Here is a 24,940-nt window from a genome sequence, read left to right as displayed (position 1 = left end):
CACTGCACCTTTTTCCTGTTTTCCAAAACAAATTTATAGGAATGGGTTGGCTCAAGACTTTTGCACTTTGCTATCAGTGATTTTTAACAGATCTCATTCCCAGATCTGCTGCCAGCTGCTCAGTGTATTCAAATGATATGGATTGGATGTGCATCTTATAACACTCTTTCCACCATTTCTTTTCAGGAAGAAGACAATCCAAAAACCGAATTCCACAATGAAAACTTGATTTCAACAGCAGTGAATCTGTTCCTGGCTGGAACAGAAACCACCAGCTCGACTATCAGATATGCTCTCAATGTGCTGATCAAATACCCAGACATACAAGGTAGGTCCCACTAAGCAAGGCAAAGATTTCTCATACATGAGGAAGCTTGACATGCTGTGTTCCCTTACAGAATACACCCACTCTATACACACTGTGGTCAAAATAATGAATGTTTACTAGTTATCCTGTCTTTCCTAACAACATATTAAGGTGTTTACATTTATTTTCCCTCCTCCAGAGAAAATGCAACAGGAGATCGACACTGTAATTGGACGGGATCGATGTCCCAAGATGGAGGACCGGAAGTCCCTCCCTTTTACAGATGCTGTCATCCATGAGGTGCAACGTTTTCTGGACATTGTCCCCTTCAGTCTCCCTCACTGTGCACTGAAGGACATCTCCTTCAGGGGTTATACAATCCCCAAGGTAGATTCAATTCCAAAGTCTGAGGTTCATTAGTGAAACTTCACTGATCAGCCATCACAATAAAACAACCTGTTCTACGAGAACAAAGAGACATGAGTCTAAGGCTGACCATTGACTTATATAACATTGTTGAATGCTAAAAGCTGTCTTGTCTCAACAGGACACTCTGATTATACCTTTCTTGCACTCTGTGCTGAAAGAGGAAAAGCATTGGACGACTCCCGGGTCCTTTAACCCCCAGAACTTCCTTGATCAGAATGGGAACTTTAAGAAAAATCCTTCATTCCTGCCATTTTCTGCAGGTAAACCAGCTGAGAAGTGATCACTTATCACACAGAATGATTCATTTTGAGCTATATATCTTATTCTTTCTGACTGTCTCCTCACAGGGAAAAGAGCCTGTGTTGGTGAGTCTCTGGCTCGCATGGAGCTCTTCCTCTTCATCGTATCTCTCCTGCAGGGTTTCACCTTTTCCTGCCCTGGTGGACCTGACAGCATCAACCTCGTTTCAGAGTACAGCAGCTTTGCCAATGTGCCTCGTATGTATGAAATCATTGCCACCCCACGGTGAAAGGAAAAGCTGCACAGTTTCTTTAAAAGTTGATGTTTACTGGTAGAAAACACAATATAATCTTGTTTTTCATATAAATGTTTTTGTATACATTTAATTCAAATCATGATACATGTATTATAAATTAAAATGCTTTCTTTTATGCTAACAATAAATGTATTATCTGAATGAAAACATATACTGAAATAAAGTCATAGCAGAAATGCTCCTTGGGGGAAAAAAAGGTCTTTTTTAAACAAAGTCCTCACCAGTTTTTTTCTTCTACTGTGAAATGATTTAGAATGAAACTGAAACCCTGATACACTGACACATGTTAAATGAGGTACAGTAATTTTTTTGGTGTTTAAGATGTAACAAGTCACTTTGATGACATTAAGTACTTTGTAGATTGCTTTACCAACTTTTCCATCTTGGATATTTGCAGCTAGTAGTGTGCAAATGATTAATACCTGAGGTCTGAATGGATCAATGTAGAGATGACACTGATAGAAAACTGTGTCTTCATATAATTTAAACAGATCCACTACAAAATGCCCCCTTATAGTTGCCAGAAAAAACATTAGCGTAAACATTTTCATGGCCGTAACTTTGGCAGTTTAACACGGCGGTCTGCGGAGATCAGCTCACTTTTCAAGAGAGCCTCAAGTGGCCTATCAGGGAACTGCAGATCTAGATAATAATGTATCTGCCTAATTTTTCAATATGTGTGAAAGCCTGTGTTGCATTTAAGGTTAATAAAACCTGCCACAACAACTGATACTCCAAGTAATCAGGTGGATTACTTTAGAATCAGAAAGAAAGAAAAATATATTTCTTTTCTTTATCTTTTAGGTTTAAAAAAGGTGCTAGTTTTGTATTTTATACATGCAGACTAACATATGAATTCCTGTCAGTATATTATAAAATACATTAACCTGGAACAATCAGGTAAGATACAGCTGTTTGTGCAGGAAGTGATCATCAACATAGCTGAAGTGCAGACCAAACATTAAGCAGAAGATCAAAATGGACACGATGCAGTTCAGGAGGAAGATTGGATCAGAAAGTGTTGCTGAGGAAAGGAAGAGAATGGTTAATGTAGGGCTTACGGGTATTTCCTAGTTAGACTGAGAAAAAATTGAAAGAAATTGTCATTCTGTTTTTTTCATGTCCACCTTCATCCTCTTCCCTCTTCTGCTGATGCTGAAGTCAATTAGTCCAGAACTGTGAGGGGAAAAAAATTGTCACAGTAGTAGAATAGTTGCATGTCTTTGCTTCACTGTAGGCCCTCCAATAAGTGTAATAATAAGAATTTAAAGATGCATGTGTTTTCCTATTTTATTTTATTTTATTTTATTTTATTCTGTATCTATATTAAATTTAATTGAAAAGTTATCACAGATTATTTTCAGTTAAAAAAAGAAAAAAATATGTATCAGATGGATTTAGATTATGAGTCAGCAAACAGGAAACTATGTACATGATTCACAATCAAATAACAATAAAAAAGTTTAACCTAAAATGGCTCATTTAGTTTCTTCAAGTTTAAAGATACAGCTTTGTTCAAATGTGATAATTGTTATGATATAATAATAAATACGCTGCTACAATACTGCAATTTCCTTCTGGGATGTATAAAGTATTTTTCATTTCATAAGAGTTAAAAGTTATGAGCAATCATAGATGGAGACAACCAATAAGGATAGTGTTGCCCTCCAGCAGCATCATCATAAAGTTTGCAGAGGACACTGCAGGTAGGGGGATGTATTTCCAGGAGGATGAGTCTGCATACAGGGATGAGGTGGAGCTGTTATTTTGGTGGTTAAATTGCTCCATAGTACTACCCAGAAAATGAACTAATTCATTGATTTAAAGAGAAAATCAAGTTGCAGGTTTTGGGGATTGTTTTTTTCTTAATGTAGTTGCTTATTTGGGCTTATCCTGCTCCTGTTATGAAGCCTCCCTAATTCTCTCACAGCTCTCCACAATATTGGATATTATGTTAGAAGAATCCAGACTATAAAACGGGTGATCTAGGTTACAATTTCTGATCGCCATCGGAATATGTACCTGTACTATAATGAACTCAGACTAAATACAAGTTTTCAAGACTTCACTCGTCTGCAAAGATGTCTTCTAAGACGTATATGCAGAGAAGTGTATGCCATCCCCCCCTCGTGGTCACAGATTCTGATGGGTCACAGATTTTGGTGTAACACCAGCATGCCCCTACCTGCATCCACATTCAACTTCACTTGATAGAGTAACAGTAACAATGCCCGCGAATAAATAGGAGAGGTATCAAATATATATAATAAAGAGTAGAAAAGAGAGTGTATGGGAGGGCTTATCATGCAGCCCCTCAAAAAACCTTCTTATCTGTGAGGCACAAATCAGTTTCACTGTCATAACAACATGAGGAGGAGAAAGTTTTCATTTGTTGTAGTTCTTACCCCAGTTCTTTTTGAGATGAGTCATGTATGTATTATTTTGAATAAAGTTCAATTTATTCATTGTTGTTATTGTACATACAGACTGTATTTAATTGAATACCCCTGTCCTAGACAGTTATTGCACAGAAGGACCGGCTTTCTTGTGTGTTTTTGAGCAGTTCTCATCTGTGTGATTTTGAATTGTTTTATGTGGTTATTGCTCTGGGAAAGAAACTGTCTCTCAGTCTACTAGTCCGGGCTCTGTGTGACCTATAGCGCCATCGTGAGGGTAACAGCTCAAACAAGTGGTAACTGGGGTGAGACGAGTTGTTGATGATGTGTTGAGCTCTGCTGAGGTAGTGAGAGCTGGCGATCTCCTTCAGGCTGGGCAGAGAAAACATCCTCAGGAATGTATCACACCCAGTACATCACTTGTTGGAACTGCTGATTCCCAAAGCTTATGAAAGTAGTAATAAATAGTAAAAGATCAGGTCAAAATAAACCTTTTATCTGCAAAGAAAGAGGCAATATTATAATGTATAAGACTTACAGCTGAAATGTTTGCATGATTTTTAAACAACCCAAAGATTGAAACTTGATACAGTGTAGTGATTAAAAATAAGAGCTCAGTCAACACATCTCCAAATTATTGTAGCTTGGGTAGCCCTAACCATTGCAGTGAGGGGTCATCTGCCAGTGAAATAATCTGCTTCCACCAGTGCATGAAAACCAGATTCAGAAACCCAAAATCAACGTGCCAGAGAGCTCCATAAAACTTTGTAAAGACACTGTTTTTCTTAAATTTACTACAGAATTTCTGGAATGTAGCTAAACAGGAAAGACTGTCATAGCATAAACTCCACCTCTTCATGTGTATGTGAAACAGTTTAATTTGATAACTCTTGACAGTCTGGAAAATTAACAGCCCTGCCCAGAGCAATAAAGCATGAAAATGACTTTAAAAATATATATTTTACTGTACCTATTTGTTCCATTGCTGATGGATCTTGTGTACTCAAATAAACATTTTTACAGATGACCTGCAGAGAAAGTACTCAGCAGTATCTGCAATGCATTCTTCTTTCCAACACAGAAAGAAAACCATTCGCACACACACTCACTCCTAGGTAGAATTTAGAGTGGCCAGTTTTGTGACCAGTATTGTACTAAAACTAAGGGCTATACTAAAACTAACATTTCTCTGAGATATCAGAGAATTGTTCCAGACTGGGAATAAAGTGAGTAAGATGTCCCCTTTAAGGTTAATAAAACCTGCCACAACAACTGATACTCCAAGTAATCAGATGGATTGTTAACACACTTCTTCCACAGTCTTGACAGTGATCCACAGAGTCTGACATGGACATTCACTCTGTTGATCAGCCACCAGACAGTGATCCAGCAGAACATGCATCAGCACACTGACAGCCCGACACAGCTTGACCGATCACCTGACCTCCAACATATCAAGTTACAGATGCAACTCAGTGCCATGCCTCTCTGTGTGAGGAAGTGTGTACCAGCAGCTTTCTTCTCATGATTTAGGGTTTCTTTTCTGACTATAAAGGGGTATTTTGTAATGTATCTGCTTAAATTATATTGTTGTTGTTTTCTATCAGTGTCATCTCTACATTGATCCATTCAGACCTCGGTTATTCATTATTTGCACACTACTAGCTGCAAATATCCAAGATGGAAAAGTTGATAAAGCAATCTACAAAGTACTTAATGTCATCAAAGTGACTTGTTACATTTTGAAGACATCCCAACAAAATGACCTTCCCTCATTTAAGCTGTGTCATTGTTCCAGGGTTTTCATCCATCCATTTTCTACCGCTTATCCATGTAACGTTTGTCTCAAGGAAGACCCGGTAATTCAGCCTACACACACGGAATAGTTTGAACAGTTTATTTAAGCCTGGAGAGGCGGTGATTGGTGGTCGAGTGGAAACAGGGGTCAGCAACCTGGCAGGCAGAAGGTAGGAGAGTCCGACAGGGAATCAGGCAGCGGGGAGTCAAAGGAGGCAGCAGTGGTCGGCAACAGGAATCAGATAGGCAGGAGAGTCCAGCAGGGAATCAGGCAGCGGGGAGTCAAAGGAGGCAGCAGTGGTCGGCAACAGGAATCTAGAGCAAGACAAGGTTTAGTACAAGGTTTCTCACAAGGAAAGTAGGTGACCATCTGGCAGGGAAGCAGAGACTGGGTAGGGATTAAATAGGGTGAAGAACAGGTGGAGCGAGTGAGTGGTAATGAGGCTCAGGTGGAGCAGATGAGTCTGATTGTAGAAGCTGCAGAGGCTGCGGACCAGCTCCCATGACAATCCAGGGTTGGGTTACGGGGCAGTTGCCTAAACAGGGAAGCCCAGACTTCCCTCTCCCCGCCACAATCTGCAGGTGTTCCCAGGCCAGCCTGAACACCTCACCAGGGAGGCGTCCAAGAAGCATCCTGACCAGATGCCCAAGCCATCTCATCTGGCTCCTCTTGATACGGATGAGCCCCTCTTGGATCACAGAGTTTCTTACCCCATCTTTAAGGGAGAGCCCGAAAAACTCATTTCAGCCACTTGTATTTGCGATCTCATTCTTTCAGTCACTACCCACAACTCGTGACCATAGGTGAGGGTAGGAACATAGATCGTCCAGTAACTCAAGAGATTTGCCTTTTGGCTCAGCTCCTTCTTCTCAATGACAGACAGATGCAGAGTCCACATCGATGCAGACGCTGCACCGATCTGTCGGTTGATCTCCGCTCCATTCTTCAAGTTGTAGTGAATATGTACCCTTGTGGAATGTGACAACCCTGACATTACTAAGGTATGAACATGTTAGAATGGTTTATAGGGTTGTATTGATATTGTTGTACACTTTTGAAGTGTGTTTCAGGCATAGTCAGCACTCAGTTAACCAACCAAAGGCTAAAGATTAAGGAAGGAGCCATGAAAAGTAATGTATTAACATGGTCTAGGCATGACAAGTGTGATGCTAATAGCTAAAAAAAATGCTAATTCTGGTTAACATTTCCAGATACAATATTACTGTAATGATTGTAGTTGGATTTAATAGAGAATATAATGCTATTAGTAAAGACTGTAAATAAGAGATGGACAGAGCCTCCGTGATGTCACCCACAGGTTTCTGAAAAGCTGAACTGAAGCTCATTGGGCAGTTCCCGGAAAATCCAAAAATGAGCAAAGGAGTAAAGCTGAGAGGGGGACTGTGAAGGTGGGTGTGGATGATTGATACCCATCAAACTCCAAGCTGCCTGTAGCTAAGAGCTAACCGAGCTAACCCGGAGCTAATGGTAGCGAACCAGCAGCGTTGGGAGTAACGCGTTACAGTAACGATATTACTTTTTGGGTAACGAAGTAAAGTAATGCATTACACTTAAAATATCGGTAACGAAATTACGTGTTTTTCTGCTTTACTCGAGCCGTGTTTGCCTATGTGTAAAGTTCTGATCTGTTTTAAGTGCTGCTGCCTGTGTGTGTGCTTGCCTGGGCACGTTGCTTGTGCACCACCTAAGGAAAAAGAAAAATAGAGCTGGAGAGTCTGAGATACGGGCTTTTGGTTAGTGGTGATATTCGCATTATTTTCAGTTTGGTCCAGTTTCAGTCCAAACTTGTAGCGAAAGATCCTGCTTGCCGATCAATGGAAGGAGTCCTTCAGCAGCCGACCCACCTAAACAAGCTAAGCTTTTTTCAACATTTCCTGGAGCGCAGCAGCCGGTAAGACAGAAATTAACAAGCTGGTTGCAGGGTTCATTGTAGGAGATATGCTCCCCCTGTGGACTACTGAATTGCCCAGGTTTAGAAAAATACTAAATAAAATTATTATGAGACAAATATGCACATTTCCTCCCACCGACAGAAATGTTGTTCTTATGGCTTTAAAGCCATTTTGTTTACAATATACAATAAACACTATGCAGACAGATTCTGCTATGATGTTTGTCCATGTCTACACGGTGAATTAAGAAATGGTAAAGTAATAAGTAGTGACGTTACTTTTCAAAAGCAGTAATGAGGAAAGTAATTTCATTACAATTTACAAAAGTAATGAGTAACTAGTTACTCATTTTACTTTTTTTTAACTAGTTACTCATTACTTTTTTAGAGTAACTACCCCAACACTGCTAACCAGCTAACAGAGGAAGGCAGGCTAAAGCTAAGGAGTGCTGTTAGCCGTCTAAAAACCGTGGCTGTACTGCGCCCTCCTTTTTTGCCATGGATATTGCTGTGAAATTGGTATTTTTATCATGGGAGTCTATGGGGATTGACTGTTTCGAGCCAGCCCTTAGTGGATGAGGGGTGAACTGCAATTTTTTGCACTTCCGCATAGGCTTCACATTTTACTGGCGGAGGTTACCGCTTGGTTGGTCCTTAAAGGGATACAACAAAATATTTTGAAAAACATTCAAGAAAGTCTGAATTTTTCTGTAACACAGTGGTATCTCAATCCTTCCTCTTTTGGGGTGTTTCTTTTATCAAATTCTGCATTTGTTCATGTGGTGAAAAAAATAAATGATAATTTCCTACAATGATCCAGATAATAAAGGCCATTCAGGTTTATTAATACTTGTGCATGAGGAGAGAGTCATACAGTTACCAGCATGTCTGAAAAGTCTCTGAAGAGGAGAGGTGGGTTGTCTTTTATATCTGTGGGTTGGCCTTGCAGGAACAATGGGATTGTAGAGGCAGTTTAGTCCCTTAGGGCACATTCACACCAGCCTTTTTGATTGAATCTAAGTCAGTTTTTCTCAGAAGGTCCACTTTGTTTGGGGTATTGTGAATGTGCAAATAGACTGTGATTCGTACAGAGAGATGATGTGATCATAAGGTAACCAAAGTGCTTTATCCATCCATCCATTAACTGCCCGCTTATCCAGAGTTGGGTCATGGGGGCAGCTGCCTTAGCAGGAAAACCCCGACTTCCTTCTCCCTGGCCACATTCACCAGCTCATCTGGGAGGATCCCAAGGTTTTTCCCAGGCCAGCCGCGAGATATAGTCGGTCCAGCATGTCCTGGGTCTTCCCCTGGGCCTCTTTCCGGTGGCACTGGCCCGGAACATCTCACCAGGGAGACATCCGGGAGGCACCCTGACCAGATGCCCGAGCCACCTCATCTGGCACCTCTTGATGTGGAGGAGTAGCGACTCTACTCTGAGCCCCTCCCGGATCACCGAGCTTCTCACCCTATCTCAAAAGGAGAGCTCAGCCACCCTGCGGAAAAAACTCATTACGGATGCTTATATTCGTGATCTTGTTCTTTCTGTCACTACCCGCAGCTCGTGACCATAGGTGAGGGTAAGAACGTAGATCGACCGGTAAACTGAGAGCTTTGCCTTTTGGCTCAGCTCCCTCTTTACCACGACAGAACGATGCAGATTCTGCTTCACTACAGACGCCTCACCGATCCGCCTGTCGATCTCCTGTTCCATCCTTCCTTCACTTGTGAACAAGACCCCGAAATATGTGAACTCCTCCACTTGGGGCAGGACCTCATTGCCAACCCGGAGGAGGGACTCCACCCTTTTCCGGCTAAGGACCATGTTCTTGGATTTGGAGGTGCTAATTCTCATCCCAGCCGCTTCACACTCGGCTGTGAATCGGTTTAGTTAGAGCTGAAGCTCACAGCCTGATGAAGCCAACAGAACCACATCATCAGCAAAGAGCAGAGACCCAATCCCGAGGCCACCAATCTGGATCCCCTCAACACCTTGGCTGCACCTAGAAATTCTGTTCATCAAAGTTCTGAACAGAATCTGTGACAAAGGGCAGCCTTGGCGGAGTCCAACCCTCACTGGAAATGACTCTGATTTACTGCCGGCGTTGCGGACCAAGCTCTGACACCGGCCATACAGGAACTGGACAGCTCGTACAAGGGGGTCAGGCACTCCATACTCCTGGAGTACCCCCCACAGGAGTCCCCTGGGGACACGGTCAAACGCCTTGTCCAAGTCCACAAAGCACATGTAGACTGGTTCAGCGAACTCCCATGCCCCCTCCAAGATCCTGAAGAGAATGTAGAGCTGGTCCACTGTTCCACGACCGAGACAAAAACCACACTGCTCCTCCTCAATCCGAGGTTCGACTATCCAACGGACCCTCCTCTCCAGCACCCCTGAATTGACCTTACCAGGGAGGCTGAGGAGTGTGATCCCCCTGTAGTTGGAGCACACCCTCCGGTCCCCCTTTTTGAAGAGGCGGACCACCACTCCAGTCTGCCAGTCCAGGGGAACTGTCCCCGATGTCCATGCGATGCTGCAGAGGCGTGTCAGCCAAGACAGCCCTACAGCATCCGGAGGGTCCAGCCTCTCTCGACAGTGGTTCCAGAGCCCAAGCCATGTGACGAGGTGAGTCCAACTATATCTAGCCGGAACCGCTCAACCTCGCGCACCAGCTCAGGCTCCTTCCCCACCAGAGAGGTGACATTCCACGTCCCTAGAGCTAGTTTCTGTAATGTCACTACATTACAGTGTTACTATGAAGCCACTTTCAATAAATAAGTTTAAGATCAAATTTAGAGAAGTACCAAGTATACAATGGTGAGTAAATTGGGGGCCATTGTTTAAACAATAGTACTTTTAAGGTGCAGTGATTTAAAGACCTTAGTACCCTATATGATGAATAAGAATATCTGTGAAATAAGATGAGACAAGGCTGTTTATGGCTAAAAAACAAATACAATATTAAACTGACTTCTAAACAGACCTGGGAGCCAGTGAGGAGATAAAAGCACTGGGGTAGAAGCCTTTTCCTCTAGCTGAGGAACAACTACCAACATGGTGTGCATGTCAATAATCTTGAACTGATAAAACCATGAATATCTTTTTCTTGGAGAAGAGGTTTAACTTTGTCCAGAAGACAGAGCTGAAAGAAACTTTCTCTGACAACAGAATCAATGTTTGTTGAATTTCGTGCAACTGTGAAAAGTAACTCCCAGATTTTTCATTTGTTGTTTAAACTTGAGACCAGAAAACCAAAATCTGACAATGTCACACTGACAAGACTAGGAGTGGAAAATAAAATACATTCAGACTTCTCGTTATTTTTCCATATAAAGTAAAACAAAATGTCCCCATTTTATTGTCTTTATTGCAACATGTTCAGCAGTCAGAGTGACTTTCCACTTTTTTTTTTAAATGTTTTCTTTTTCCTGATAATCAGGTGAGGGTGCATTGGATTGCAGCAGGTCACATGACTCACCTGTGCCCCACTGCTCTGCTCCTGCCAAATCCCTGTTATATATGAACAGTATTCAGATATAAGAGCCAATAACCACGAGAGAGAGAAAACAGAACAAAGGAGAACACAAGAGCAAAACTTGTGGAGACATTATGGAGTTTTCTGCTACAGTGATCTTAGCTGGGCTGATCTTTGCTCTGCTGTGGCTGTTTACTGTTAAAAACAGTAAGAAGTATCGTTTGCCTCCGGGACCCTTTGCTTTTCCCCTCATAGGAAACCTGCCGCAAATAGACAAGAATAGACCATTTGAAAGCTTTCTTAAGGTGAGTCTCAACATATAATATAATAGAATAGAATAGAATAGAAATACTTTATTAATCCCTTTGGAGAGTCCTCAGGGAAATTTGGGTACCAGCAGCAATACAACACCAACAGTAAAGCAGGACAAGCACAAGACACAATATATACAGGTACAAAGCAAAATAGAGGCAACAAGGTGCAAGAAAAGCACAAATAGAATGCAATAAATAACAATAAGATAAGTTAAATAAAACAATATAAACAAGCATTGCACACAGTAGAGGTGGTACAGATTCCCAGTTCACTATTGCACGTATAAGTTATAGCAACTGTTTGTATGGGTTATTGTGCATGTGTTGTATCAGGCGGACTGCACACCTCCCTCTCTCCCCTCCTTCTCCCCCTCCTGCCTAATGCAGAGTTGTACAGTTTGATGGCTCGGGGCACAAAGGAGTCTCTGAGCCGGTTGGTCCTACTCTTGGGGAGGAGCAGCCTGTTACTGGTCAGGCTTCTCTGTGCACTGATGACAGTGTGCAGAGGGTGACTGGCATCATTCACAATAGCCAGTAGTTTTTTTTAGTGTTCTCCTCTCTGCCACTGTCACCAGGGAGTCCAGCTTCATGCCAACCACAGAGCCCGCCCGCCTGATGAGTTTTTCCAGTCTGTTAGCACACCTTTTTGTCATGTTACCCCCCCAGCAGACAACAGCATAAAAAGCGTACTAGCTACCACAGACTGATAGAACATCCACAGGAGTTTCCTGCAGATGTTAAAAGATCCCAGGCTTCGCAGGAAGTACAGAAGGAAGTACATAACATGCATACATGTGCATTATTGCATTTTAAGGGTTTATTATGACAGCTTAAGAAAAATGCATTTTCTGTTATTCAGGTCTGAATTTGTGTGCACACCTTTACTCGTACATCGCAGAATGAACACACCACCAGTCAATAGTTTGGACGCCCTTACCCATTAGATCTAATGGGTAAGAGCGTCAAAACCTTTCATTGTGTACATCAAAAGCAAATGGTTGTTTTTGTCTTTTGTGCTTTTAGTTCAGTGAAACCCATGGACCTGTGATGACATTATACCTGGGCTGGCAGCGGGTGGTTGTACTGGTGGGGTACAATGCAGTGAAAGAAGCCTTGGTGGACCAGGCAGATGAATTCATAGGCAGAGCACCAGTTCCTTTTATACAGAAAGCTACGAAGGGATATGGTAATAATAGATACCTCTTTCTGTCTAAGCCAAATTTGTTACCTGTTGATCCAAAACTCGGGTGCAATAGAGAAGTTGACTTATCTGGTTTCAAAATCTACTTTGTACTACTCACCATTGTTTCATTTTGTTCTTCATTTAAAATGTTTTGCTTTTTATTTAAAGCTCTTTTCGACAGCTTTTTAAGTGTTTTTCTACATGTCAGTGAGCTCACCTTTGTCCTGACAGGTATAGCGATCAGTAATGGGGAACGCTGGCAGCAGCTGCGCCGTTTCACTCTGACAACCCTACGAGATTTTGGGATGGGACGTAAAGGGATGGAGGAGTGGATCCAAGAAGAGAGCCAACACTTGAAGGCTCGGATACGTTCATTCAAAGGTAAATTTTCAGTTGTAGCAAAGTCACTTATTGTAAGTATAGCTGATCTGAAAGACTATTTCTGCATGTTTCAGGTCGGATTCTTTCATTTGTCCTCTGACTAACTTCACTTTCAAACTTAACACCTGTGTTTCAATAAGCAACAGAGATTATACCATAAAGTTCAATGGCTGCAGTGACTATAGTATATACATGGCAGATGCATCTATAAACAACTTGAATGAAAAGAATAAAAATCATGATTTATTTTTGTTGGATCTTACAGGGTATTTTTAATTTTTGAAAATAACTTTCATACTTTAGTACTTAGTGCTTGGAAAAGCACTTTCATAGTTGACAGAGTCCTTCCTCGTGGAAATACTTTGGATTTAGTATTCACATTAGGGCTGACTATCACCTCCTTAGATGTAGAAAACTTGGGTGTATCAGACCATCAATGCATCAGGTTCTCCACTCTGCTTTCCAGTGGCCCAAAATCTCACTTACCAGCCTGTTAACCTGTGATGTTAACGCAATGACTGTTACTGATTTCTCTGAGTCTGATAGATCCTATCCCTTTTGTGATAGTATTGATAATCTTCCTCTCCAAACAGACACGAACCAACTAATCTCTAAGTTTAATTCAACCTGCACAGATATCCTGGATATTGTGGTTCCACTGAAAGCAAGGTAACCCAGAACCAAATGCCAGCCCTGTTTGAACACTGACACTTGTACTCGTAGACAGCTGAGTAGGAGCTCTGAAAGACACCTGGAAGAAAGACACAAGATATTTAACAGCTGTCTTAGAATTTATCAGCAGGCAGTAAAATCAGCTAGAGCCAATTGTTTTGCTTCAATTATTTCTGTATACTGTCACAGTTCTAAAATATCCAACATGGCGCCTCCCGAGCTGAACGTCTTTGTTCGTGTCCCTCTCGAATGCCAAATTTTTCTTCTTATTGTGTGTGTTTTTTTTGTATACTGCACTGCCGTGATGTTGTGCAGTGTTTACATACAACAGACAGGCATTGCTGGACGTTGACAACTTTCACAGCACTGAATTTAGTGGATTTATATTAACAGATCTCCAACTCATTGTGTGCTCCCTTGACCACCACCACCAAGACACTGGAGCAGTGACCTCAGGTGAGCCAGCTGACCTGAGTAGAGCGCTTCAGAGAAGGCACTGCAAGAGAGGCAAGAAGGAAAGGCTCTACACCAGGCTTAAAGTCCGTGCTAGCTGACCACCGATACCTTGCTGGTTAATGTGCGGTCTCTGGAGAAAAAACTAGATGGGCTACGTGCCAGGATTACAACACAGTGGGAAACAAGAGAATGCTGTGCTCTAATTTTCACCAAAACCTGTCTCTCAGATAACATCCCAGATTCCGTTTAACTACAGACACACTCCATTTATCGAGGAGACTGAACGGCAGCCGCTGGCAGGGCGAAAGGGGAAGGTGTGTGTGTGTTGCTTTGAAGATATACAGACTGTTCATCCGCACTGTTCACCTGATGTGGAGTTTTTACTGCTTAAGTGCCGTCTTTTTTATCTACCAAGGAAGTTTACGTCTGTGTTTCTGGCTGCGGTTTACATCTCTCCACGAGCCAACTCTGCAGCAGCGCTCGGCCAGCTCCTTGACGTCATCAGCGCTCTAGAGCCCGCTCATCCTGATGCTGTTTTTATTGTTGCAAGCAACTTTAATCACTGTAAGCTATGGACTGTACTTCCCAAATACCATCAACACGTAAACGTTCCCACCCGTGATAAGAATTTTGGATTATGTGTACACCAATATAAAGGGTGCATACAGGGCTGCACCCCGCCCCCACTTCAGATATTCGGATCACATCTTTTTGTTCCTGTACTCAGCGTACAAACAAAGACTCAAACAATCAAATCCAGTCACCACACAGGTTAAGCTCTGGACAACTGAGACTGAGGGCACACTGCAGGACTGTTTTGCTACTACAGACTGGGAGGTGTTTAAAGTTCCAGCCACTCTGAAGGACTTTTCTGTCAGTGTACAGGACTATACTGACTATGTGACTGGGTACATTAGCATGTGGATAACATTGTGCCCACCATACAAGTCAGGAAGTTCCCCAATCAGAAGCCCTGGATAAACAGTCAGGTATGTCATATGCTGCGCGCTTGCTCCACTGCATTAAATCTGGCAATGAGACTGAGAACAAAGCTGCGAATTATGGACTGAGGAAGGCCACCACAGCAGCCAAGAGGCAGTACAGAGAGAAGCTGGATGGCTTCTACTTCACTGCTGAGCCTAGACGCATGTGGCAGGGTCTGCAGCACATCACAGACTACAGGAGCAGCTCCAGTACCATCAGCGCCACAGACAGTCTGCCTGATGACCTCAACACATTTTACACCCGCTTTGAAATCTCCACCCTCCACACAGAGAGGAGGATCTTAGACACCTGGACAACAACACCCTCCTCCCCCTCACCAATTGTCTCATCAGCCCAGGTAACCAAAGCTCTGAGGAGAATCAATCCCCCCAAAGCGGCAGGGCCAGACAACATCCCTAGATGAGCCCTCAGCATGTGCCAACGAGCTGACAGACATTCTCACCTCTCCCTCAACCAAAGAACTGTTCATCTTGCTTTAAGATTACCACCATTGTTCCCTTCCCCAAAAAGAGCCCCCTAGCTGCCTGAATGACAACAGGCCTGTAGCACTCACTCCAATCATTATGAAGTGCTTCGAGAGAGTGGTGCTGACCCACATTCAGAGCTGCTTTCCAGACACAGTGGGCCCTCTGCAGTATGCCCACCGGTCCAACAGGTCCACCTCAGATGCTATTGCTACAGCCCTGCACATCTACCTCTCACACCTGGAGAATACAGACTCCTCCATCAGGATACTCTATGTTGACTACAGCTCCACATTCAATACAATCATCCCCCACAAGCTCACCCACATACTGTTTTCCCTGGGACTACGCCTCATCCTGTGACTGGCTCCAGGACTTTCTGACTGGCAGGCATCAGTATGTCAGGATCAGGAACAGGACTTCAGCCAGCATCATCACTAACACTTGCACACCACAGGGATGTGTCCTCAGGCTCATCCTCTACACCCGGTTCACCCATGACTGTGTGGCCTCCCACAAGGACAACACCATCCTGAAGTTTGTGGACGACACCACTGTGATAGGACACATCACTGGTTGGACGAAGCAGCCTACTGGAGGTAGGTGTCGTCTCTGGTGACATGGTGTGAGGACAACAACCTCATCCTCAACACAAACAAGACCATGGAAATGATAGTGGACATGAGGAAGGAGAGGAACCCTCACCAGCCACTGCTTATCCACGGGCTGGAAGTGGAGAGGGTGAGCAGCTTTATCTGTGGGTCCACATCACTGAGGACCTCACCTGGACATTCAACACCACACAACAGGTGAAGAGAGCTTAGCAGTGGCTGTACTTCCTGAGGAGGCTGAGGAAGTTTGGCATGTCACCAAAGATCCTCAAAAACTTCTACAGCTGTGTCGTTGAGTCCATCCTGACCAGCTGCATCACCTTGTAGTACGACAGCTCTACTGTCATGGACGGCAAATGCCTGCAGAGTGGAGAAGACTGTGTTCAAGATCACCAGGACTCCGCTGCCCTCTCTGCAGAGCATCTACCAGCATAGAGTTCACAGGAGAGCTGCCTCAATCATCAAAGATCCCACTGGACAACCAGACTCAGAAACTCCTTCTTTCCCTTGACCATCAGACTCCTTAACAGCTGATAGTGGTATGTAACAACGGCTGAACCCTGCACACTGACTTTTTATAATGTCAACCACAGTAACTGCAATATTGTTTACTGTTTTATGTGTCTTATTATTTATAATAGATATTGTACATGCATCTTTTTGTCTACCTCATGACAGCATGTTTTTGCACAGCTAATCATTTATTGTTGAATGTGGCACAACATTTAATCTAGCACACTGCACATTTATGTACATAGATTACTTTAGAGTTTTTTATCTTATCTTTAACTTCTATCTAGTTTTTTTAAAGTTGTTTATTTTTTATTTTATAATCTTTTATGACATTCAGTGTGGACGGCAATGTAAGAGTTTCCTTTGTTTAGGGAAACTTGTTTCCTTACTGTGCAAATGGCAATAAATACTTTGAATCTTGAATCTTGAATCCTTTTCAACCAGTTAATAATGTCTTAAATCTTGTAACTACTGTCTATCCTAAACTAACAATAAATATATGTGAGGACTTCCTAAATTCTCTTTCCTCTCAGACTGATCATATACAATCCAATATTCAACTGGTATCTTACAATCGCCCCTTGGTTTCATCTTGACCTGCCCTTTTCAAGGTTTTCAAGCTAGTTTCTATGTCCCAAATTATAGAGACAAATTGTCACACAAAACCTACCAACAGTCCTTTAAACGTTGCCCCTACCAACCCTGTGAAAGACCACTGGAGTCTGCAGGACCATCTTTTTCTCCTATTATTAACAGTAGGGGGTATGCTTTGGGTATGAGTGTGTGTGAGAAAAAGAGTAGGTGTAGATTTTTAATTGCTGTTTTATATTTTTTTTCTTTGCATAGTTTATGTGTGCATTTTATGTGAAGCACTATGTGTGAAAAGTGTTTTATAAACAAAATTAGATTTGATTTAATTAGTATTCAAGGAACTCTTCTTCAGTAGTTCATTTCTTGTTTATCTAACAGAACTTACACAGTCAAGATCAAGAATATCTCCTCTTCTGTGGCCTCAGTCACAAGTAGAGTTCCACAGGGCTCAATGCCGGGGCCTATTCTGTTGTCATTATATATGCTTTATCTGGCTTATGTTTTTCATAGTACAATATTTAATTTCTTTTTTATGCAGATGATACACAGATTTACACGTTATTAAATCTTGAGGACCCTAAACCAACCGTTGTGCTCCACAACTGCTGTCAGGAAGTAAAGTGCTGGATGGCTAACATCTGGCTTTAACTTAATGACAGCAAATCTGAGGTGGTAATTTCTGTCCCTCCTTATTATGGGTGCCAATGCTGTAAGGCATTGGCAACATATTGCTATTGCCTTTTTTTGTCCGCTCAAAACTTTGGCGGCTATCTCCTCCTACAGCTTTCACTCTACCCCCACAAAAGTTACATCAAACTGTGCGTCTCGATCGGGACATGTGTGGTATGACTTTTCTTGTACAAAAGTCTGGCGGTTCTCGAGTAAATCGCAATAAACCGCGATTTTCGGTCCCATAGGAATGAATGGGATTTTGGTCAGATCAGCCCAAAAACATAGGTCACTTTGGAAGCCTACAGCTCAGCCATACATTCACCCAGAAACACCACTCAAAGTTTAAACGGGTCACGAAAGATAAATCTATCACTGGTCTGAAGGGCAGTTTCATATCTATTATAGTTTATTCACAATCACTGTTGAAGTTTTAGCAAAAACTGCCAAAATCCTCTCCCTCTGCCTCACTCAAGCTTTTGCTTCAAAAAGACATGCTTAAACAAAGTTCTCTCACGGCCAGAGTTTTTGCTCTACAGACACAATTTTTACATCAAAACGTAGGTTTTTTTGTTGGCTTCAATTTATCAGGAGCTCATTTTGGCCTAGGACGTACAGATTTGGAGCTACAGAGCTTGGAAAGACCCAAAGTTTTCTCTCCCCATGCAAAATCTCCATTGACTCTGCTGAGATGCAACCATTTTTAAAACTGCTGCCATTTAAGTTCTGTTTGCAGTACAGTGACACGACTTATATCCTCGTGTTCCTCAAAGCCTACTGCACGCAACGGTGAAAGAATTATTTTGATATGTATTACGGTTTGCTTTCTGCAGCAAGAAGTTTTGGAGGCTTGCACACAGTGATTTCACAGTGCTCTGTCTCTGTGTGTAACCTGAGCCTGCCTGTCTGCTGATTGGGGGAAAGGGTGGGGGCATGGTTGCCATGGAAGCAGCTGCTGTCATTGCAAAGACCCACTGTTTAGCCCTTTTATACCTGTCAATCTGCAGATTTTCCAATCATGCAGAGATGAACCTTTGTTTTTTCTCTGTCACTTTTCTATCCTGGACACATCTAGATGTCCCCCCACCCCAACCCCCCGCCGCTAAAATGAAGTGACTCTAACTCTGGACTGGGTGGCGTACAGAACTTGAAACTTGGCAGTTTTATTAAAAGTCCCTATGTAAACATTTCTGCACATGAACAATGACTACAGCGCCACCTAGTGGCCGCCTGATTTCTGCAGATTTTCCGATCACGCTGATGTTTGGCAGTTTTCATCTGACAACCGATCTGAGCGCGCTCGTGCACGCGCGGCGACTGCGGCGCCACCTGGTGGCCGTACGGGATGTTTAACGGCATCGCATTCGCGGGCGGGTTTGCCTCCGTCTCGCGCCGTCTCCCTCGCGCCGGCTGGCTCCCTCGCGGCGGCCGCGCGGTGGGCACACCAGGGGGGCGGCGGGGCAACCGGCGCATTGGCACCCATCAAAATTTCTTTGAAATTTTCTAGTTCGAAGGTTGTTATCATAGTCTTGATCACTTCAAGGTTACTCTTAACTGTCTATATTATGGTGTCACTCAGGCTCTTTTATCCAGTCTGGTTCAGAATTCAGCTGCCAAACTTTTGACTAGTACCAAAAAAGAAAAAATATAACCCCTGTTCTTGTATCTTTCCATTGGCTTCCAGTCAAATTTAAAATTGATTTTAAGACTTTTTTGTATGGTTTTATGGCTCTGAATGGATTGGCACATCTCTGACCTTCTCCCTCTGTACACTAATATCAGACCTCTGAGATCTTGTGAACAGCTGCTTTTAGCTGTTCCCTGCTCAAAGGAGATTGTGCCTTTGTGGTGGCGGGCCCAAAGCTGTGGAAAAGTATTACATTGTCAAGTAGATGTGCTAGTAAGAAACTGCTGAAAATGTATTTGTTCTCATTGTTTTTTAACTGAAACTAACTCCTGTTCATTGAACTAATTTTAGTCAGATATTTAGTGTTGCTTTTAATTTGACTCGATTTGACTTCCTCAACATTTTTTAATCTCTTCAGAACAATTTTTTGTCTCTGGTAAGAACATTTGTGAGACAATTTTAGTTTTTTCTCTTTACTCACAGGTGAAGCGTTCGACCCCGCTTTCTTGTTGAGCCACACCGTGTCTAATGTGATCTGCTGTTTGGTTTTTGGCCAGCGGTTCACTTATGAAGACAAGCAATTTTTGAATCTTCTTAGCATCATAAATACAATTTTAAGGTTCCTCAGCAGCCCATGGGGTGTGGTAAGTAAAAGCTTTTTCTCCAAGTACACATAATATTTATTGAATATTTTGGGTTTCGTTAGATGTTTTTTTTAAACATATTCAAAGAACACACATCAAATTTTAGAAGAAGTTGGGAAATTTTGTAATGTGTAAAAAAAACTTAAATCTCTAATTGTTTAATTTTAAACTTTAACTGATAAACACAGTGAAGGAGTATAAGTAAGAAAGTGGAAACACATCTACTCTGTAGTCAGCTAAAAACAGAAGCATCCACCCAAGGCTTTGTCTCTAAGTCCAGCGATGGTCAGTGAAGACACTGAAAATCATTACTTTGAATAAAATGACCAACTTCCCAAACTTCCAACTTTTCTGAAGATGGGTCTGTATAGAGAACATGTGCACAGAAAATTGAGATAAATGCCCACAGCTTGGTCTGAATTTGTTTCCACAGCTGTACAACATCTTCCCCTGGCTCATGGAACATCTTCCTGGCTACCAGCACACTGTTTTTGGCAATGTCAAGGAGGTCAGACGCTTTATCAAGATGAAGATCCAAGAGCACAAAGCAACTCTGGACCCCAGCTCCCCAAGAGACTTTATTGACTGCTTCCTCATCCGATCTGATCAGGTGGGAAAGAACATTCTTGTACAGTTCTGTGTAAAAGTCTTGAGCCACTCTTCTTTTCTTTTTATTTATCTTCCAAGCAATCAGATGTTCTCCAGCTTTCTGAGGGACTTGGAAAACCTTTCTTCGGATACTTTCTTTTTACTTATTTGTCAGTCCAGTTCTTGTATCTGACTGACCATTTTCACAGGAATGTGGAGTTTTTCTTTCTTTTTATTACTATGGCTTTGACTATGAATCATTCAAACATAAAAAACATCAAACTCAAAGAATGAATCAGTGTTGTATCTACACTAAACAGGCAAATTGGCGAAGAATAGATTTTAAATAGGGTATTTTGTTTGAAGCTGTATGTTACAGTTGTTCCCATTTGTTCACTGAAAGATCCACCCAGCAATCCATTTCCTCTACTTATTCAAAATTAAGTCTGGAAGCAACAGGGTCAAGTGGTAAACCCAGAAATATCTTTCCATCTGATTCTGGGGGATCCAAAGGCAGTGCCAGGCTAATAGGATAGTGTGTCCTACGTCTTCCCTTGGGTCTTGTACAACCTGGGCATGCTCAAAAAGCCTCCAGAGCGAGGTGACCAGGAGGAATCCTCACCAGATAAATCCATACACCCTCAGCGGACCCTTTTGGTGCAGCTGTACTCTAAGCTCCCCTAGATGCTCAAACTTTAAATCCATCCATAAGTCCATGCAGCGCCATCCTCTGAGGGAAAAAACATTTCAGCTGCTTGTACCTGTGATCTCATTCTTTTAGTCATTATCCAAATTTCATGACCACAGGTGAGGCTTAGAACAAAGATGGTCCAGTAAACCACAAGCATGGCCTTTATGCTCAGGTCCCTTTTCACAGCAACAGATCAATGCAATCATCAGAATCAGAATACTTTATACTTTAGGATATAACAGTGGGTGCTGTTGCTATATGGAGGAGTTGTACAGTGTGATGGCCACAGGTAGGAATGATTTCCTGTGTTGCTCAGTGGATCAATTATGTGGTATCAGTCTCTCACTGAACGTACTCCTGTGACTGTTCAGCAGAGATGCCAGTAACGCGTTACTAATCTGACTACATATTTTAACAAAATATAATCTAACGCGTTAGGATGTCCTACAATGTAATCAAATTACCGTTACTCTTCATATTCGTCCTGCGTTACTTCGGCACTCCCCACTCCTTTCACATATGATTTGAAATCAAGCGCCGTGGACGAAAGTGTATTTATCTAACTCAACACACCTTCTCATTAACGGTGGTACAGAAATTTTATGTACTCGTAAGCATGCAGTTACCTTTCTTCGCTGAAACTTGACCTTTTTTAAATCGACAAACACAAATCATTCACTGCACATGACTTTAGAAAAAAATATGATATAGAAACTTATTACCCTGGTGCATGATGGGAGGTCCGCCTCTCCACTTCCCTCATCAGAACCTATTCCAAACCGAATTGATTTTTTTTTTTTAATTAGTCCGTTACTATTTCATTATTTTCTCATGTGTAAACGTAAAACATAATGCAGATTTGTCTTATGCTTTTTTTTTTTTGTTTGTTTGTTTTTTTTTCCCCCGTAATTTTCAAAACTTGCAAGCTGCCTCTGGAACTGAGGTGGACGTTAAAGTCCGGTTATCGCGAGAACGTGACATGAACTCATGTATTTACTTATGTTGATGGTCACAAGCTCAACAATGGAACAAGAAGAAAAAGGTGCGTTTTCACATTGGAAATTCCGCCATTACTTTCAATTTATTTCATCTAAAGAGATGGACTACCTAAGGTCAGGGCATGAACTTCAGGTTCTGGATGTGTTTCCTACCATAAAGAAAATATTCCTGAAGTATAACACTCCACCTCCATCTAGTGCTCCTGTCGAGCGACTTTTTAGTCTCGGAGGTTTGGTGCTCACTCCTAAAAGGAACAGATTATCTGACAAGAGATTTGAGAAGCTTCTCTTACTGAGATATAACCACAGGTTCACTTCTCCCTCTTTTCCATAAACATAGGATGAAGGCCACATCACTCATAGCCACGTTTGGTGTTAAGCTGGTGTTAGATGTTATGTAAAACCAATTGCTGCTTTAATGCTGTGACCATAACGAGAGATGTTGCTTTATTTTATTGTTATTCATTTGAATTAATGTATATGATGGTAGGGAAGAAGCACTGAATGATTTACAAAGTTAATAACAGACTGACTATGTTCATAGAAGGTGAAAAACAATTAAAAGTTACAAGTTGCAAAACATTGTAAAGTCACCATTCGTAACTAATGCACTTTCAGTAAAGTATATACGAAAAAAAATCGATTGTCATTTTTTTGTTTGGGGGGTTTTAACTAATAAAGTAACTAGTAATCTAACTTAGTTACTTCTAAACCTTAGTAATCAGTAAAGTAACTAGATTACTTTTTAAAGAAGTAATCAGTAATCAGTGGTCAGATTACTTTTTCAAGTAATCTGTGGCATCACTGCTGTTCAGCAGGTTGTGAAGTGGGTGGGAGGTATTGTTCAGTATTGTTTTGATAACCTTGATTACTGGTGACACAGGGCAACAAAAAGTAGTTTGGTCCCTAGTTACACACTTTATGTGCACATATCTTGCACCAGTTCTCTTTAAACCATAAAGGAGAATAAAACTTTAAACAAACATTTGCTCACCTCAGTTTGTTTTTAACCATGTAGAAGTCATTTTTGAACTGCAGAAGCAGATCTCATACACAAGTATGTAAAACATAGAGCTACTGGTCTAATGATGCCATTAGAAACAAGATCATTGGCACTCGGCCACGGGAGAAATGGTCTCCATGGAAGTGGAGATCATCTGGATAGAGCATGGAACAAAGGGCAGAAAATCCAAGAAGAGCTTTGAAAGGTCCTTGAAAAAGCCTGGAGAACTATTCCTGAAGTCTATGTTAGAGAGCCATAGGAGGGTTCAGGCAGTGTTGAAGGATATAACTGTTTTTTACTATCCTTAGAAATGTACAAACTGTTTATGGCTTTTGTTCTGTAATTACGTTTGCACAAAATTAAAAATCATTGCACCTTTTTCTTGTTTTCCAAAACAAATTTATAGGAATGGGTCAGGAATGGGCGGCTCAAGACTTTTGCACTGTATTGGAGCTATCAGTGATTTTTAACAGATCTCATTCCTAGATCTGCTGCCAGCTGCTCAGTGTATTCAAATGATATGGATTGGATGTGCATCTTATAACACTCTTACCACCATTTCTTTTCAGGAAAAAGACAATCCAAAAACCGAATTCCAAAATGAAAACTTAATTTCAACAGGAATGAATCTGTTCCTGGCTGGAACAGAAACCACCAGCTCCACCATCAGATATGCTCTCAGTGTGCTGATCAAATACCCGGACATACAGGGTAGGTCCCACTAAGCAAGGCAAAGACATCTGAGACACGAGGAAGCTTGACATGCTGTGTTCCCTTACAGAATACACCCACTCTATATGCACTGTGGTCAAAATAATGAATGTTTACTAGTTATCCTGTCTTTCCTAAAAACATATTAAGGTGTTTACATTTTCTTTCCCTCCTCCAGAGAAAATGCAACAGGAGATCGACACTGTAATTGGACTGGATCGATGTCCCAGCATGGAGGACCGGAAATCCCTCCCTTTTACAGATGCTGTCATCCATGAGGTGCAACGTTTTCTGGACATTGGCCCTTTCAGTCTCCCTCACTGTGCACTGAAGGACATCTCCTTCAGGGGTTATACAATCCCCAAGGTAGATTCAGTTCCAAAGTCTGTGGTTTATTAGTGAAACTTCTGTACTCTGATCAGCCATGATAATAAAACAACCTGTTCAACAAGACAGGAGTTTAAGACTGACCACTGGCTTGTAGAACATTGATGAATGTTAACAAACAGTCTTGTCTCAACAGGACACTCTGATTATACCTTTCTTGCACTCTGTGCTGAAGGAGGAAAAGCATTGGGCAACTCCCAGGTCCTTCAACCCCCAGAACTTCCTTGATCAGAATGGGAACTTTAAGAAAAATCCTGCATTCCTGCCATTTTCTGCAGGTGAATAATTTAAGAAATGATCCCTTATCACACAGGATGACTTCATTTTAAGGTATATATCTTATTCTTTCTGATTGTGTCTTCTTACAGGGAAAAGATCCTGTGTTGGTGAGTCTCTGGCTCGCATGGAGCTCTTCCTCTTCACCGTATCCCTCCTGCAGGGTTTCACCTTTTCTTCCCCTGGTGGACCTGATAGTATCAACCTCGTTCCAGAGTACAGCAGCTTTGCCAATGTGCCTCGTATGTATGAAACCATTGCCACACCACGGTGAAAGGAAAA

General features: G+C 42.0%; 2 protein-coding genes across 4 annotated transcripts in view; both read left to right on the top strand.

Annotated features, from left to right (window-relative positions):
• The window catches only part of LOC121645883 (cytochrome P450 2G1-like), a 35,367-nt gene extending 33,558 nt beyond the window's left edge, over nucleotides 1-1,809 (top strand). For all 3 annotated transcript variants that reach the window (XM_041994642.1, XM_041994644.1, XM_041994643.1), the window contains 4 exons: nucleotides 187-328; nucleotides 507-694; nucleotides 855-996; nucleotides 1,084-1,809. In XM_041994642.1, the coding sequence (XP_041850576.1) occupies nucleotides 187-328; nucleotides 507-694; nucleotides 855-996; nucleotides 1,084-1,265 (654 nt within the window). In that variant the 3' untranslated portion in view covers nucleotides 1,266-1,809. The remainder of the gene's footprint in view (nucleotides 1-186; nucleotides 329-506; nucleotides 695-854; nucleotides 997-1,083) is intronic.
• Nucleotides 1,810-10,714: 8,905 nt separating this feature from the next.
• On the top strand, nucleotides 10,715-24,940 carry LOC121645885 (cytochrome P450 2G1-like). Its single transcript, XM_041994646.1, has 9 exons — nucleotides 10,715-11,179; nucleotides 12,212-12,374; nucleotides 12,603-12,752; nucleotides 19,844-20,004; nucleotides 20,438-20,614; nucleotides 23,854-23,995; nucleotides 24,174-24,361; nucleotides 24,519-24,660; nucleotides 24,751-24,940. The coding sequence occupies exons 1-9, from the start codon at nucleotides 11,009-11,011 to the stop codon at nucleotides 24,930-24,932; spliced, it is 1,476 nt and encodes a 491-aa protein (XP_041850580.1). The 5' UTR covers nucleotides 10,715-11,008; the 3' UTR covers nucleotides 24,933-24,940.

The sequence above is a fragment of the Melanotaenia boesemani genome, chromosome 9 (assembly GCF_017639745.1).
Source record: "Melanotaenia boesemani isolate fMelBoe1 chromosome 9, fMelBoe1.pri, whole genome shotgun sequence".
In the NCBI taxonomy this organism is placed as follows: domain Eukaryota; kingdom Metazoa; phylum Chordata; class Actinopteri; order Atheriniformes; family Melanotaeniidae; genus Melanotaenia; species Melanotaenia boesemani.
The sequence above is the reverse complement of the archived record's forward strand: the minus strand, read 5'-3'. Positions and strand labels throughout refer to the sequence as shown.

What these genes read in the sequence shown, in the direction of transcription:
- LOC121645885 (XM_041994646.1), top strand. Translation starts at nt 11,009, where the DNA reads ATGGAGTTTTCTGCTACAGTGATCTTAGCTGGGCTGATCTTTGCTCTG. An exon ending in CAAATACCCGGACATACAGG is followed by an intron (nt 23,996 to 24,173) that starts GTAGGTCCCACT and finishes TCCCTCCTCCAG; the next exon opens with AGAAAATGCAACAGGAGATC. An exon ending in ATTCCTGCCATTTTCTGCAG is followed by an intron (nt 24,661 to 24,750) that starts GTGAATAATTTA and finishes GTCTTCTTACAG; the next exon opens with GGAAAAGATCCTGTGTTGGT.